The 17,565-nt window shown below is 34.6% G+C and overlaps 1 protein-coding gene across 7 annotated transcripts in view; it reads right to left on the bottom strand.

The window, feature by feature from the left end:
* Nucleotides 1-17,565, bottom strand: part of CDK19 (cyclin dependent kinase 19) — a 138,684-nt gene that overhangs the window by 86,350 nt on the left and 34,769 nt on the right. For all 7 annotated transcript variants that reach the window (XM_072965738.1, XM_072965739.1, XM_072965733.1 and 4 more), the window contains one exon: nt 1,644-1,719. In XM_072965738.1, coding sequence (XP_072821839.1) covers nt 1,644-1,667 — 24 coding nt within the window. In that variant the 5' untranslated portion in view covers nt 1,668-1,719. The remainder of the gene's footprint in view (nt 1-1,643; nt 1,720-17,565) is intronic.

Below are 17,565 nucleotides of genomic sequence, written 5' to 3' on the forward strand. Positions count from 1 at the left end.
ATAAAGAGAGGAGATAACAAATGCTGGTGGGGATGTTGAGAAAAGCGAACCTATGGATTCCCCAGAAGATAGAGGTCTGTATTTCAAAAAGGACATCTAGAATTGGGTTTTCACTTCCTATTAATCAATACCTTAAATTTCAGCCATTAAACCCAGTTAACTCATGGAAGCTGAATTAATGCTATACTAAATTATAGTTCTCTAAAAGAGCAAAACTGTACACCAATGATATTCATGGTGGTTGAAATAATAATGTTTGAGAATTTTAAGGAGTTAAAAATCACTTATCAAAAGTTAAAAGGGTATTACAAACACCAATTTATAATTAATGGAGAATGCCAAATTGAAATTTTTAAACAATAAATTTATATTCTTAAAAAAACTTACGATCATATAGAACTTTTTTGTTCTGTTTATTTATAAACTTATTCAACAAACATTTCTGGGGCACCTGCTATGTGCCAGGCACCACACTAGGAACTAGGGCTAAAAAGACAAGGTCCCTGGCCCTCAAAGGCTGCACAGTCTAGTGAGAAGCTCCCATTCTGAGGTCAAAGAATTTATGACTACAATGGACCTTTAGTTCCCTTATTTCACAAGTAAGGAAACTGAGATTTATGGCTAATTTAGCCACTAAGGCAAACAGACACTCAGGCCTACAGAAATTCTGCTTCATGTGTTCTTTGCACCACTCTTTTTCTTATGATTGAGAGTGATGATGGAGTGCTTCCATGTGAGTGAAGCAGAAATATGGAATTGTGGGCAATATATGTAATAGTTACCAAATTAGAGACAGAAATACCTAGTGGTAATAGACAATATAAATATTTAACAATTTAGAGACAGAAATCCATAATGGAGATCTGAAGTTGTGCTAAAGCCCCAATAAGAAACTAAAACACTAAAATAAAAAACTGAGGAACTAAAATTCGGTAATATAATATTATGGCCTCTAAGCCATAATTATGATTTTTGTCTCTGTTTACTGATCTGTAAAATGAGGATATAAAAAGTATTTATTTCATATGATTGCTGTAAAAATTAAATTAATTAATACTTAAAAGCACTTAGTAAGCCTGGTACCCAGTAAATACTCAGTAAATGTTAAGTATTCTTATGGACAATCATTTCTTAAATGTACAAGTATGTCACATAAAGACAAAAGAAGGAATGACTTTTCTTTAAGGAATTATCCTATAATTATGATGGTCTTATTTTTCTAGCAACTAGTAAAATGTAACACTAAAACATGTACTTCAGAAAAAATATTTAATACACATAGTATCTAACAATATCACCCCCTTCTCCATAAGGACATATCAGTCCTAAAATTACAGGAATGATAGACATTAATTAAATTACTGATTGAAATTATTATACTCAGTCATAATTTAAATTAGTTTATCACTTAACTCAGTATTCCTAAGATTATAAACCCTAAATATCATTAGAAGAATGTTCATAAATGACTTTCAAGTAGTTAAAAATTTTATGCTGCTCTTCTCACCTTATATAAAATACCCTTAAACTAATTAACATCTTCAAATAACCATGCTTTGTATATACCAATGAGATGTTTATATTAATATCAATCATCATTCAATATCAATAACAAAATAAATAACATATTTATATCCACTTACTGCAATCTCTCTACAGGCCGACATGGATATTCCTGTGCCTTCAATTTGCTTCAATGCATATTCCTTTTCATCTTTTCTGCATATGAAGAAAAAAAATTATTTTTCTACACATTTTCAGATTCAAAATTATAACTACAAAAACAAGGAAAATGCACTAGTCTCTCAGTGATATGTAAGCACTCTCACTATGCATGCATTGCTTTCTATTCCTGATATTTCAATTACAGAAATGTGAAATACCAAAAGAAATCCATGTCACAATGAAAACACTAGACACAGCCAAAACATAAAATTCAAAATTGAAACAGAACAAGATACTAAACACAGCACTAATTTTGAAAAGTAAACAAGCATAAATATAAACTCAAGCATATTGCAAGATAATTCTACTGTCTTAATTATCTGGAGTCTATGAAAGCATTCTGTTATAAACATTAACTTAAAAATAAATGACAGATGTAAACTTCTATATTTGTTTAAAGTAATCTCATAGTACAAGAACCGCTTAATACGATAGGGGAGTTATAGAGGAATGTTGACCACTAAGCCACCCTAGTTCTCACCTAGGATTGAGGACATTCAAAAGCCCCAAGACCTCAGTCAAAAGCCTTGGAAAGACTTCAAAACTCTAGCCACCAACACCTCATTCTCAAGAACTCTAGTAAAACCCAGTGAATTTTCCAATTAATAGAGGTAGACTTAGGAATTCTGGGAAACCCCAATAGTTCCCAGGGTGCATAAACCAAGAGAAGACAGCAGCTCAATAATGGTGACACAGCCCATAAAAATAGTGATAGTATCAGAAGAGTGGTGAGTGCAACATAGTATCCTCAGGGTACTGACACCAGAACCAGCCACACCAAGGCCCCAGCTGAATGTCACAAATGTGGTTCACATCACTGGTTATTCTGACAAGAGGAGTCTAATCCATATCCTCTGAGTTTTGCCTTTTGATTATATTATAGCCTCAACAAGGTAACACAGTGTCATGGTGGCTTTGTCAAGTGGGAGTACCTGAGTAGCGCCACATCTGTCCTATTAACTTATTTCTCTCTTTCCCCATTCTGTGCTTGCTAGCAGATAACACAGTTTTAGAGGTTACTCATAACATGTATTTTAAAACATCATTTTATGTACATTTTGAAGATTTTCACAATGATCTATGTTTTGGGCAAATAATTGAGTTATGGTTACTTTTTCCCACAGTCTGAAAATTATAACCATCTTTTTCTTCCAATATATGGCATTTAGGAAATAATTAAGTAGTATTTTGATAAACAGAAAACATACCAGAATTGTCAACATGATAGACTGTTATGTAATTTTTAAAATGACAGTTATGAAAGTCATTAGAAACCTAGAAAATGTTTACCATATATTGGTGAGAAAATACAAATTATACCGTGTAAAAATAATATATACACCTAGACATAATGTTGAAAGTGATAAAAAATGAAAACCAGCTGTGTTAAGAAGTAGAAAGTTATGTTAACTAACTTTAGTGCTAATATTATATTGTCTTTTAAATTACAATTAGAGGTAAAAAGAAAAAAACCAAAATAATTTGATGCGCTGAAAACTGTCACCTATTAAAATAACCTTTAGTATTTTCAAAAAAAGAGGACACTAATGAACTTATTTACAAAACAGAAACAGACTCACAGACATAGAAAACAAACTTACGGTTACTAGGGGAAAAGGGGTGGGAAGAGATAAATTGGAAGTTTGAGATTTGCAAATATTAACTAATGTATATAAAATAGATAAAAACCAAATTTCTTCTGTATAGCACACAGAACTATATTCAATACATTGTAGTAACCTATCATGAAAATGAATATATAACAGATACATTATAGCTGACTATACTTCAATTTTTAAAAATTAAGTAAATAGTAAGTGGTATCTTTGGCATATTTTAAAGAGAAAAGTCAAAAATACGGAAAGCTTTAAGTGATCCTTTTTCCCCTTTTCTCCATCCTATTTCCTCCAAACATAAAACTAGACTTTTCTCAGACCACCCAGAGCCACTAAGAAGTACAAGCAGCACGTGATTTAAGTGATTAAAGCCAAATATTCCCCCCTACCTTAAATGTATGTGTGGGTACATGTGTGAGAGAATTTGTGCCTAAGATGCTTAACACAATGCTTACAACAAAAATTTCATGCAATTAATAATTAACTATCAGGTACCTATTACTAAATACTTAATTGAATAAATTCTTAAAATTATATGAGCTTGCTGACAAAAGTATCATATGAAATTGTAATTTTCTTTTAAAAAGAAATATTTCAATCCCCAGATTCCCTAAATGAAGTGCTCCAGAAGCTCATGTAATTGCATAGTTTTATTTTTAATACTGTAAAGAATATTACACAATCTGGATAGGTTATTGTTGCTATGGAAACTATAAGATTTTTGCAGTAAGTCAAAAAGTACAAAATTAACACATCACATTAATGACTCTGAATTTCACATGCAGGCTGTCAAAGGAATTTGAAAGCTTAAGCAGAATAGACTGAAGTATAGGCCTCTTATTCTGAATTATATGGATAAGATCTAGGAACAAGCCCCGTAATTATTTCACTTGATAAGTTCAAATATAACTTCCATCTGCTAAATTAATAAAATACTCAAAGATCTGCAAACTTAAGACTTATCTGCAGCTTTTGCATTGAGAATGAAAGTGCATATATCATTACCATTTCTCTTGCATATTAACTGTCAGATGATAAGTGACAAAGTGGCACCTCTGAGGTTCACCATATGAAGAGGTGGCAGAATCCCTGAGGGCATACGGACTCACTTTCACCACTGTACTCTGTCAATGCCAATCTTTGGTCAGATGCCAATACCTTAGTTATGAAAACTAAAGTTCGTCCTTTCCCACAATACCCACAAATATTTCAGTGACTAGCACATGGGGCAAAGAAGCTTCATTGCTCTCAGCCCCCGTGAATGCCCCTCTCCTGGAGTTCCTCCAAATAGTAGTGACAGTTCATACCCCACAGCTTATATGTGTCACACACACATAATATTAAGAATCATAAAGGTATCATTTGTTCTTTCACATGACAAGGCTGAAAAGCAGGTGAACCTGGCCTCCATCGCATTGATAGCCTGGCTTTTAGAGGCAGCTCAGTTTTTTCTTAAAACTATTTTTTTCTAAATTACTTTTAATTCTAAATAAAAGTAGTTTATAATTTACTATAATAAAGACAGATAAAGCAATTCCAAAGCCTTCAGGGAAACTGCTTTCTAAATTTTAGCATATATTAGATCCTACAGTTAGAGCAACTGCACATTGAAAACAATCAAAGGAGTTTTCTAAATAAATGTAGGTGAATTAAAAATAAATTTATAGTATAAACATGCATTTATTTAATATAGAATGTTTTAAATTTAAAGGCATGTCTCCTATACATCTGTAATAAGTATCAAAACCATGCCAGCTTCCCTCTCAGCATTCATTTAAAAAAAAACAATTGTTCAGTGGGAACATTATGTAACAACAAAATAGAAAAATTAATTTGGCAGAGACTATGATGCTATTACTTTTTCTATCTGAGACACTATGTTCTGGAAAACTCTTGATGCAAGCAATTCTATAGATAGTAGAAAAATAAGAAGCACATATTTGTGCAAATTGTAGAAATCATAGCCTTAAAATGAAAGCTTTACCCTAGGCAGAAAACTATGCTCAATGGTGGAATTTAAATGTAATTCAGAGAAGAATTTCTCAAACCTGAAGAAGCAGGTTCAGTAGTAATATCTCTTGAATGAACTATTAGAAACTGGTTTAATGAAAACAGTAGTCTTATACCTTTCAATAATGTCCAAACTTGGTAACCAGATTCCATCAATTTGAGCAAAGTGAAGCAACATTAAGCAGCCTATATACACAAGTGTAGTTAAGATCTGGCCAAAACCCCATTTGTTATAATTAGACTGGCCGAAGGCTTTTTGGCTCCTATAAATATTACTACCAGGTGTCCATATAAGCCCTGGGCCATCTTTGGTCCCAAGAACCTATGACAGACAAAAAATTTAGAAGAGTCTTTTGAGAAAAAATGAAGGAATGAAGCTCAAGGAAGGCTGAGGGGAAATTTTTAGTCTTCAAATTAATAGGGTTAAAATTGTTTTTTGTTTCTAAGGAAATCATAAGAGCCTTATTATTTTATTTTACATTAAACAACAAACAACCACAGAGTCAATATTATGTCCCAACACCGTGCCAAACTCTGAGGATGAACCAAATTAGAGACTAGCCGCCCTAGATATCATGGAGTTCACGATCCACCTGCAAAGAGATTCTGGGTGAGTGGGAAATAAAAACAGATTAACTCTGATACAATTCCCTCTGCACCCAAGAGGTATGCCCAACGGTCACAGAAAGAATGAGACTAATATTTCTTTTCAGAGCTTTAAGGAGATAACTACATAATGATGCCTTTAATTTAGGAAGTCCCCAGGCAGAGAAGGGACGAGAGGGTCAGAGAATTCCAGGCAGAAGTTGGGTATGAGAGAAATAACAGAGGTATATCCAGGAAACCACTGGTATTCAGTATGGCTGGAAGCTGAAGGCATGATGACAAGGGGCAAGAGATGAGGTTAGAAAAGTAAAGGGAAGGGACCACGTGAGTTCTGCAAAGAAATTTGTACTAGATATGTAAACAGTGTGGAACAAAAGGTTTTGAGAACAGAGAAGATACATAACAGATCTTTGCTCAGAAAGATAAATGTAGTAACTACAAACTGGTGGCAGAGCAAATATCTGGTAGGCTGCACAAATGTCCAAATAAGAGAGGATGAGGACTAAATTAAAATGGGCAGAGGAGAACAAATATGGACTCAAAAGACATTCCTGAGTCAGAACTGATAGAATTCAGTAATTTGATTCTATAGGTGAAGGAAAGGAAGACTCTGAAGATAGGTGAAGCTTCTGCTTTGTCGAATTGTGCCAATAATAATGATTAAACAGAAAAACGATGACATGAATAAATGGAGATCAGGAAATACAAGATTTTATCCTAAAGGCAATGAAAGTTATGTGTAAAGATTCATCTTATTAGGAAGGACTGAGATTAGAGGTGTGAAAAACAATCTGGAGGTTACTGCACTGTAAGTGTGAGAGGTAAGACCCTGGATTAGTCTAACAGAATGTTAGCTCCAAAAGGGGCTTACAACAGTTCTGTTACAGCCTCCTCAGGAAGATGAGGAAGCTAGACCAGTAGCCAGAAGCAGAGCTGGGAAGAAATCTTCCAATATTCTCCATTACAGAATGGTAACAGTAAGATTGGAGAAAAGAAGGAATAATTGCGACAGTCACTTTAAATGAGGAATTGGCAGGACCAAACGCATAAATCATGAAAATTAAGAAGGCTGAATCAAGGATAAGTCTGGAGTTCTGAGCTTGGTTGATGGGGAGGATAATACCATTGAGAAAAAGACCCAGGTCTGATCTCAGAAGGTTCTAAAGCTCATAAATGATTCTTTCAGACAGAAAGAAACTCCAACCAAAAATGAAAATATCTAGGAAGTCAAAACTAAGATGCCCTAAAGATGTTACTAGACATTGTGGTGATCATTTCACAATATACACAAATATCAAATCACTGTGTTTTACACCTGAAACTAATATAATGTTATATGTTGATTATACTTCAATTTAAAAAAAAAAAAGATGTTTACTGAGGGCCTGCCACAGGAGTTTCAGATTTAAAGGACCTGAGCCTACAGACATGATGCTGGATTGAAGGAAGCAGCACATAGATAACTTTTTTGGTGCCCAGGAAAGAAGCTGAGGCAACAAGGGAAGAAGGGAAGAAAAGAAGACAGAACAATTTCTGAATACTTCTCTCTCACAAACAACTCTATGAATTCATCCTTTAAATTTTCTTTTCTAAACTTTCAGAGTAGAATTCAAATTAATGAAATCATCAGAAATATAGTTTTCAAAGATGGTACAGAATGACTAGCTACAGTTTATTACTAGATGTTACCAATAAGATATCACTGAAACACTGTGAAACACTATGACACTTGAGTCTTACCAACAATTGTTTTCTTTAAGAACACTGCTATAAATCAATGTTATGTCTCTTTCCATTAATAATTGACAATTTGGCTTAGCTGACTAAGAGGCTTCCATATCACACAGAAAAATAAGAATAAAACAATATGGAATAAAAATTTGGAAAAACAAAAACAAAAAATATTATTTAGTTTTACATTGGTAATTCTGAATTATTTAATATCATGAACTCAATATTTGCCCAATCTAGTAGTAATGATTCCTTATTTGGGAACTCTTTCCTTTATTATATAATACCACAGTATTTTTTAATTTATCCTAAAATTTTCAAAAAAATGAATAAAGTGCAAAAAAACAAAAAGTGACAGTGATACTCTGTGTAACTCTCACATAGTTTAACAATTATCAACACTTGGCAAGTCTTATTTCCACTACCTCCCCTTTCTTTGATTATTTTGCAACAAAACCCAGACATCGTATCATTTCATTTTCCATAACAGTTCAATACCATAGCATTTTTAATTACCAGGATTTTTTTTGGTTTAAATGATAATAGTCCTTTAAAACTAATTCTGAAATACTAGAAATTTTGTAATACAGATACTATTATTATTTTATATTCTTCTTATTAGGGAATAATGTCAAATAACACTAGTGCCTTCTTTATGCTTTTATCTATCAAATATTTCATCTTCTCATTCTCTAAACATCACCAAAGTACAGTAATAGTTCCCCTTATTCAAGTTCAGGATTCCCTTGCAACATGGAAATCTGACAGTTTACGTGTTTGCTTTTATTCTTTAGAAAGACTGCGTTTATTTAATCTCTTTTCTCAAAAATTGATTTATTAATTAATATATCTTTCTCTAAAAAGTAATCTTCATTTTATACTATTTCTTTTATTCAGAATCCTAATGCAGATAAAAAGATAAACATTTACTATTTTAAAAGCTCTAAAATAATAAAATTTCAAAAACTCCTATTATGGCAAATTCTTATAGCTCAGAAGTCATTTTAATTAAAACAAACATATCTGCAGTCATGCTTTAAGACTTCAGGTGTCAAAAGTGTTAAGCTTAAAACATAAATAATTAAGGACTGTATTAGGGAGAAAGTAATCATTAGCAAATATTTAGTGTAAACCAATTTTTTAATATAAAATATCATCTTCATGAATTTACAATCTCAAGCCAGACTTACTTGCTACAGGGGTAGTATAACAAGTAATTCCAGATCTTCCTTTCAGAGATATTTCAGTAAGCATGTGCTGTGTGCCAGGACTCGTGCTTGAGGAACAGTAGGAAGAACAAAATCCTTTCCTCTGTGAACTTTTACACTGAGAGACACACAAGCAAGGGATACAATCTGATAAGGACCCCAACAGATGATGTGCAAAGTACATCAGATAAAGAATGCTAAGTAGTGTGCAGGGAGTAGAGAGAGAGGGCTATCAGGTAAATAATTTTCAAAGAGAACATTCTGAGTGGACCTTGAGGGACAAACAGGATTTCATTAAGCAAAGAAGAGGGGTCACAGTCTTATGGACCCAGAAATGTATGAACACATGTTGAAGATTAAAGTCCATGCTATATTCAAGAAATTAGCAGAAGACAAGTATAGCTATAACAAAAGAGATGGAGTAATACATGAAAAGAGCAAAGAAGATGAAATTAGCATAGTCTTGTATGGTATGCTAAAAAGCTGGCATTCCTGTAGAATAGGAAGCCACAGGAAGCCATCAGAGGTTTTCAAGCAAGAGAAACTTCTCATCACACACGTATTCTCAATGAGCAGATAGTAGGAAGGATGCGTCAGAGAGTTTAAAGCCACAGGTAGGGAGACCACTGTAAAAGTTCTGGGAAGGGTTGATGATGACCAAAATTTGCGTAAATATGGTAAGAATGGAGGGAATGCATTCAAGAGGTCATCCAGATACAGACTTACCTATTGTGGCCAAATATATATAGAAACACTGTAGGCATTAAAGAAGTATTCGATGAATAAATGTGAATGAACATATCTGTATGTGTAAATAAGGGAGAACTAAGCTGCCAGCCAGAGAAACAGCTGAAGATGACTGAGGTTTCTAGTCTAAAGTGTTGTCTCCTTGAAAGCAAAGCTATTTATACTATACCTTCGACACTCCCCCACCAAAGAAGAATAATACTGACAATGAGCCAATTGGAAAGTAGAGAATAAATTCATTTTGGACACGTTGATTTTGAAGTGATTACTGGATAGCCAGAAGAAGATAAAAGGAAATAAAATGGAATTTAGAGAAGAAAACATCACTATACAGGCAACTGTTGAAACCATAGAGGTAAATGGGATTACAAAGAGCAGAGAAGAGCTAAAGATAGTGGCCTATGCTCTTTCACATCATGGTACCTACCTAATGTTAATATTTATACTGTATCCAGAGTAAACTGACAGCACTCATAGGCAAAAGTGAAAGGGACTCATAAGTGTCCGCTGCCCCAAAATCCACCAGTAGCCAAAGAACTGAAAGGATTACTAATGGAATCCATGACCCATGCACAATAGCCATGCCATAGGGGTTGGGAAGCTTTTCTCTAATAAACAGCATCATTCAACAGGCTGCAGGAGAAACTTTTAAAGGTCCTTGATAATAGGCAAATCTAAATCAGAAGTCAATGGAAACAGCAGGTTACAACAGTCCAACATCAGATGATGGCTATGTGAGGATTCCAGCCCATACTGCCCTCTGACACAAAAACAAAAGGCTGTCCTGCCCCTTGAGGCCCCTAGATTAGGAATTCAGAGATTTTTACTCCATGATAGGCAGGGTCAATGCCCCTACTCAGCCCAGAAGTAGTTTCAGAAGATGGACCGTTGCCCCTCTGCAACCCCGTAAGATTATGGGAGTAAAATCTCTGAGGGGGGAATGAGACAGGAGGGAACGGGGCAGGGCACAGCCATTCAAGGAATGACACAGCAATTAGCACTAAGATGGTATAAGATTCAACTCCCAATAGGCCTTGAAGTTCAAGATGGCAGGAGATTTGACTTCTAGTAGATCTTGAGCTTCATTATACACTCACTGTAATATATCAGCATGATAAATAACATGCCCACAGGAGCCATGACAGTCCCAAGGCTAAACATAAAAGGTCAAAGAGTGGGCAGTGGCCAAATTCCTGGGAATCCCAGCCCCTTCCACAGAGTAGTTGGAATGGTCCTCCCACTTGTTAGCATATGAAGCCACCAGGCCCATAAAAACTGGCAACACCATGCCTTGTGGCTGCCTCTCTCACTCCCTCATCTTCAGAGACCGGCACTCTGTCTATGCAGTGTGTAACTACTTTTACTTTAACCTGAGCACCCAACCCCCACACCTCATGGCCTTTCTCCTGCCTTCTGAAACAGCCTGCACTCTATGTAGTACATATCTCTCTAAATAAACCTACTTTTACAAAAAATATAAGAAGATAGAAAGAATGAAAGAATGAAAGAAAGAAAATTGGTCTGGCTCCTTAAAAAAAAACAAAAACAAAAACAAAAAAACTCATAAAAAAGGTAGGGTGCTCTACTCAAGACATGTAACAACAAAATATTATGCATGAAAACCTTGGGTAAATTGTGGTTCATATAAAAACAGCTATAAAAGTTTATTTAGTAGGACACCTGAGAAATTTTGAATATAGACTAGCTATTATATAATATAATTTTACCATGGTTAATTTTATTTTAAATTTTTATTTTATTAATTGTCTTAAATGTAGAATAATAGTATTATGGCTATGCAGGAGAATATCCCTATTCTTAGGAGATGCAGGTTCAAGTATTTTAGGGTGGCATGTCATGACAGTGACAACTTAATTTCAATTGGTTCCAGGACAACAAAAAACATATTTATATATGCAGAGTGAGAAAGCAAACATAGAAAAATGGTAACAATAGTCAAATCTAGCTGGAGGCTATGTGGGTATTCATTGTCCTAGAGTTTGAACTTATGTGCTTTTACAAAACTTTTCTTAATAAAAAATTTGAGAAAAGTAACTAATAAACAGCAGTTAGAGAATTAAAAGAAAAATAGTGAGAAAGTTGTATACAGAGACAAAAAAAACAGCATTAAAAGGTGGATGGGAAAAAGAATCAAATGCAGAAGCAAAGTCAAACAGGAGAGAATGGAAAAGAGCTTATATCTGACAGTTGTTCTGCAAGATCATTATTAGTAGAGCACTTTGTTCAAACTTCTTTCAAGAACTGCACCATATTCTATTCTGTTATTACAATTACTTATAATTGACTCATGGGTTTTTTTTCCCCACTCCTAAATGAGGAAGAAGACTATCTTACCCATTTCTGTACATTCTTTAAGAGCTAACAAAGTATCTTGTAAATAGTAGAAACTAAACATTTGTTGCATTGAAATAAACTTGTCTATAAGTCTTGATCAACTTAAAAAATACTTCCAGCATAACAGAAAATCTGGAAAACCTTCTTTAAAAATATATATATTCTAAAGATAAAAACAAAATCTTCTGGTGAATAAAATTTAAATGACAGTAATAGTCAAACACCAATATTTTTATTATAAAAGTAATCATATCTAAAAATTCACTAAAAACCAACTATCTCCTTCTTGGAGAGGAGAAAAATATAAATATTCTGTCATCCTCAAATTTAGCACTGTCAGGTCAGACAGAACTAGATCAATCTGCTTCTTTAGTTAGGTATACTTTCAGCTTACAGTCTTCATGAAATCATCTCAAATCGTAAGTATCAATGAAAAACAAATACTCAAAAGAGAAACTGACAAGTCAAGATCTCAAAATCAACACTTAAAATTTAAATATATACAATATATTTCACGATACTACTGAAAGTTCAGCTAATTCTAGATCATTGCCGAATCTTCTTTTGATAAAATTTAAGTTTTTGCATGTTTTTCCTGGTTGATCTTAACTTCATGGTAATAGAGAATGTGACACTGTGACATAAGAAACATATGTTATGGTCTTCCTCCAGGATTCCTGGCTCACAGCTCCTAAAACCCTGTAATTCCTAAGTAATTAGAGCATAGGAGCTTCTTTTATTGTAATATTGGTTTTTAGTCCTGAAATAGCTCCAGAAGGATAAAAGTGAAAGAAGCTCTTTTGTTATTCGTAACAAGCTCATTTCAACCAAACCTGAATTTATGTTAATGAAGTGATTTTTGGAAAATCTCTAGGTACCCAATGGATGGGGACTGGCTGCCAGGGGAACAAACTAGGTGATCAGAACTTTCAGCCCCCCACCACTGCCACTTCTACCCCCAAAATGGGGCCAGGGGATCGAATTATTCACCAATGGTCAATGATTTAACCAGTCATGCCTATATAATGAAGTCTCCATAAAAATCCCTAAAGTACAGAGTTCAGAAACTTTTCTGGGTTAATGAATAAGAACACAACCACTTGCTGGGAGGGTGACATAACCCAAAACTCCATGGGGACAGAGGCTTCTGTGCTTGGGACCCTTCTGGGTATAGACCTAGCTCTATGTATTTTTCATCTAGCTGTTGTGTCCTTTAATAGATCCTTTGTAATAAGCCAGTAATCTATTAAGAAAGCAGTTTTCCTGAGTTCTATGAGCCAATTTTTAGTAAACGACTGAATCTGAGAAGAGGATCACCTCCAATTTGTAACCAAGTCAAACAAAGGTTGTGGGCAACTTGAAGACTCACCAATCACAACTGGCATCTGAAGTTGGGGGCAGTCTTGTGGGACTGAGCCCTTAACCTGTCGGGTCTGCATCAACTCTAAGCAGTTAGTTTCAAAACTGAGTTAAATTGTAGGATACCGGCTGGTGTCAGAGAATTGGTCAGTTTGGGGAAAAAACTGCACATTTCTGGTGTCAGAAGCATTCTGGGAAGGATTGGGTATAAGTAGAGTTGTGAATAGAGAGATAAACAGAGTTTTTTCCTTTGAGAGAGTCTATTTCCTAATATAGTAAGTATCCTTGCTGTAATCCAAACCACTTGAACCATTATAATCCACAATATCTGAAATACAAAGGACTCTTTAAAGGACATTACTTGAAACTTTAATCAATATGACCATATCATAAAATAAAAAGTCAGCCATTAGCCATCAAGGATTAATTTTCTTTTAGAAGTTTCCATATATGTTGACCTAAATTAGTTTGTATAAAAAGTCAGGTAAACCTAATGTTGTCAAATGATCCGTTTCATAGGAATGTCAACCTAAGATCAAATTTTAGTCACTAAAAGCTGAAAAGCAAGGAGATAGGAAAATAAAGCTGCTGCCCATCCAAGAACAAAGATAAATCCCAATAATGGGCCAATCAACTCATAATTTATGAGGAAAAAAATAGCTTTTTCCTTATATAATTAAATCATCTTTAAAACATAAAAATTAATGCTATCTAGTACCACAATATATTTATAATAAGAATTAAAATAACAGCTACATTTATATAGTACTCAGTACCAGGCAGGCATCATTCTAAGAGTCTCAACTATATTAACTCTCTTAATCCTCACAACGTGCTAGGAAGCAAACACTATCACCAGCCCCGTGGTACAGAAGAGGGCATTGAAAGCAGAGAGGTTAGATCACTCTAGATCACACAACTAATTAAGGGACAGATCCAAGATTCACCTAGATCTAGGAAGTCTAGCTCCAGAGTCTCTGCTTTTAGTCACTACATTTTCATTTCTTCTTATCAGCCTTCCGGAAAAAGGGAATAGCAGATGTCAAGGCTCAGAAGCAAAAGAAAACGATGCATCTAAAGTTTAGTAAAGCAGGTTTAGGATAGGGGAAAGCAAGTTAAAATGAGGAGACAGGGCCAGTTCAAGCAGAAGAGGTAAGCCATGTTAAGGAAATTGGACTTCACCCCAAGGGGGAAAAAAGGATTTTAAGCAATCTGTGTTCTTGTGAATAGTTTGGAAGTGAAGAGGACACAAGATGACTAACATTAAGAGGACTTTGAGGGGGAGGGTATAGCTCAGTGGTAGAATGTATGCCTAGTATGAACGAGGTCCTGGGTTCAATCCCAGTACCTCCATTTAAATAAACAAACAAATATACACACAAACAAACCTAATTACCTCCCCCAACAAAAAACAAAACAAAGAGGCCTCTGCAGTAATCTAAGGAAGAGATGACTACAGTCTAAATTAGGGTGGTGGCAGAGGAAATAAAAAGTGGATGGATCTGAAAGATAATAGTAAAGAAAACAGTATCAACAGAACATGTGGTTAAGAAACAAAAGAAGTAAAGCAGGAATGATTCTAGTTTCCAGCTTGGACAACTGGGTGATAGTGGTGCCATTTGCAGAGTTAAAAAGAACAGACTGGGAAAGTTTTAGGTAAGTTGAAGCTGAGAGGCTAGAGTGTTGTCCAAATGGAGATGTCCAAAAGGCATCTGGATGAACCTACAGCTTGGAAGGAAGATGCGGGCTAAGATAGAGATGTGAAAACATTTAAACAGCGGAGAGGACAGAACCCTGAAGAACATCATTTAAAGAGAAAGATCCCACGGTAGTAATAGTGTATACTACATTGTATGGTGCTCAGCACTGCTGAATGTTTTCTAATTACATTACTTTACTCTGGTCTTCTCAACTGAACACTACACTCACTGAAAGCAAGATGCCTCCACAAGGCTTTTGCAACTCCCCAGATTTTAGCATATTAATAGCTATTTGTGAGGTACATACCCAACTGAGATATGGGACAGGGATAAATAAAATATATTTGATTTTAGGAAACTCCTTTTTTTAAGGATTCCTTTTATCTTCCATTTCCCCCCAGGCTTTTGCTCCCTCCACATTTGCTACACTGATTGTTCTGAGCAAAGATGACCTTGGAGACTGAGGATGTGGGACTTAAGCAATGGTTGTGATCTACTCACACTCAACACCTAATAAGCAAATTCAGTCAAAATTACTTTAAGAGAAAAATGGAGGGCTTCTTGTTTAAAATAGACAAAATTTGTTCTATTGCATTTTACTGCAACAGTAGAAATTTTTATATTTTTATATTATACTGTCAAATCACAAAATACTTGCTCTTTTTGACTCTCAGTCTATTCCACATGACTGATCTTCCTGATCTCTCTTTCCCTTATTCTTCTATCCATTAGACAAGGTCAAGCTTTCCAGAAATTTGTGAGCAGTCTAGCCTGAGATCAAAGCCCTCTTTCCTGCATTCACCAAGCACATCTCTGTACTATACACATGACATTCATCATATACCACTTTGGAACGTAACTTTTCTATAGTATGTGATTTAAAGAGCATAGGGTATGGAATTATACACCTATAATACTAAGTCACACAACTAATAAGTTACTTACACCCTCATGTTACCAATTTTTGCAAATGTTAATCAGGCATAATAATACATTGCACAATTTTCAAGATAAATGAGATCACATATGTAAATATCTAGCACAGTGTCCACTACCCACCATAGGCTCTATGTCAGTTCCTGCATCAAAACTGTAAACTTTTCTTAAAAGAATAAGAAAAAAGTTCATGAACAGACATTTCAATCAAAATGCTTTGGAAGAGATAGATGAACACAAGTTTCTGGCAAATATGTATCAGCAAAAATGGAACATGAGATTGGAAATTAATATGGATGATAAGTTTCCTGAGAAGAGATATCATAATCTTGTGTGTCTTTATAGCCATCACAATACCTTACAACTAACAAATATTTGACTGATTGAATAACTGATTAGAGGACTGATATTATTGGTTATCTGCCTTTTCTAATAAGATAGAGATTTACAATAAGAGTGTAGAATTAAGTTTTTCATTCAACAAACAGCTATGCCTACTGTAGTGCATACTGGACACTACAAGGGTTGCAACAGTATATTGAGATATAGTCTTTGCCCTACAGAAGTTCACAAAAGAGTAGAAGAACTAAGTAATGTGCATAGTTACTTAATGTAAGGTATGATATGAAAAAAATGCCTGAATCCCATCATTTAGATTATTTTATAACCATCAACTTAATCTTATCTTTAAAGAAGTTTAGGTGAAGGGAAGGTACTAGGGGTAATCTACTGACTAAAGTAATCTACTGAGATTATCATACTTCATGAAGAGAAACTAGATGGTTTCCTGGATAAGATCAGGAACAAGGCAAGAACATCTGTTCTCACCACTCCTTATAAAAATCACTGGAAGTCCTAGCCAATAAAATAAAATATGGAAAGGAAACAAAAAGTATACAGATTGAGAAGGAAGAAATAAAATTGTGTTGTTATGATTGTCTTTGGGGAAAATCCCAAAGAATCAACAAGAAAACTCCTGGAACAAATATTTATAGCAAGGTCACAAGATTCAAGGTCAATACAAAAGTCAGTTGCTTTCTTATAGTCCAGAAATGAAAAGATGGAATTGGAAATTAAAGATACAGTAACATTTACATAGCACCAGAAAAAAAATTACTTAGGGTAAATCTAACAAAACATGTGCAAGATCTATATAAGGAAAACTATAAAACTAAAGAAAGAAATCGAAAAAGATCTAAATAAAGGGAGAGCTATTCCATATATATGGCTAAGAAGACCCAATATTGTCAATTCTTCTCAATTTGAGCTATAGATTCAATATAATCCCAATCAAAATCCCAGTCACTTGTTTTGTGGACACTGACAAACTGATTCTCAATTGATATGGAAAAGCAAGACCCAGAATAGCCAACATAATATTGAAGGAGAAGGAAAAAGCAGAATACCGACATTACTTCCAGACTTACAAAGCTACAGCAATCGAGACCAGGTAGTGTTAAAGAATAGGCAAATAGATCAATGGAACAGAATAGAAAGCCTGGAAATAAACCCACATAAATACAGTCAACAGATCTTTGACAAAGGAGCAAAGGACAGAATTGGAGAAAAAAT

This window comes from Vicugna pacos, chromosome 8, assembly GCF_048564905.1.
Source record: "Vicugna pacos chromosome 8, VicPac4, whole genome shotgun sequence".
NCBI lineage: Eukaryota > Metazoa > Chordata > Mammalia > Artiodactyla > Camelidae > Vicugna > Vicugna pacos.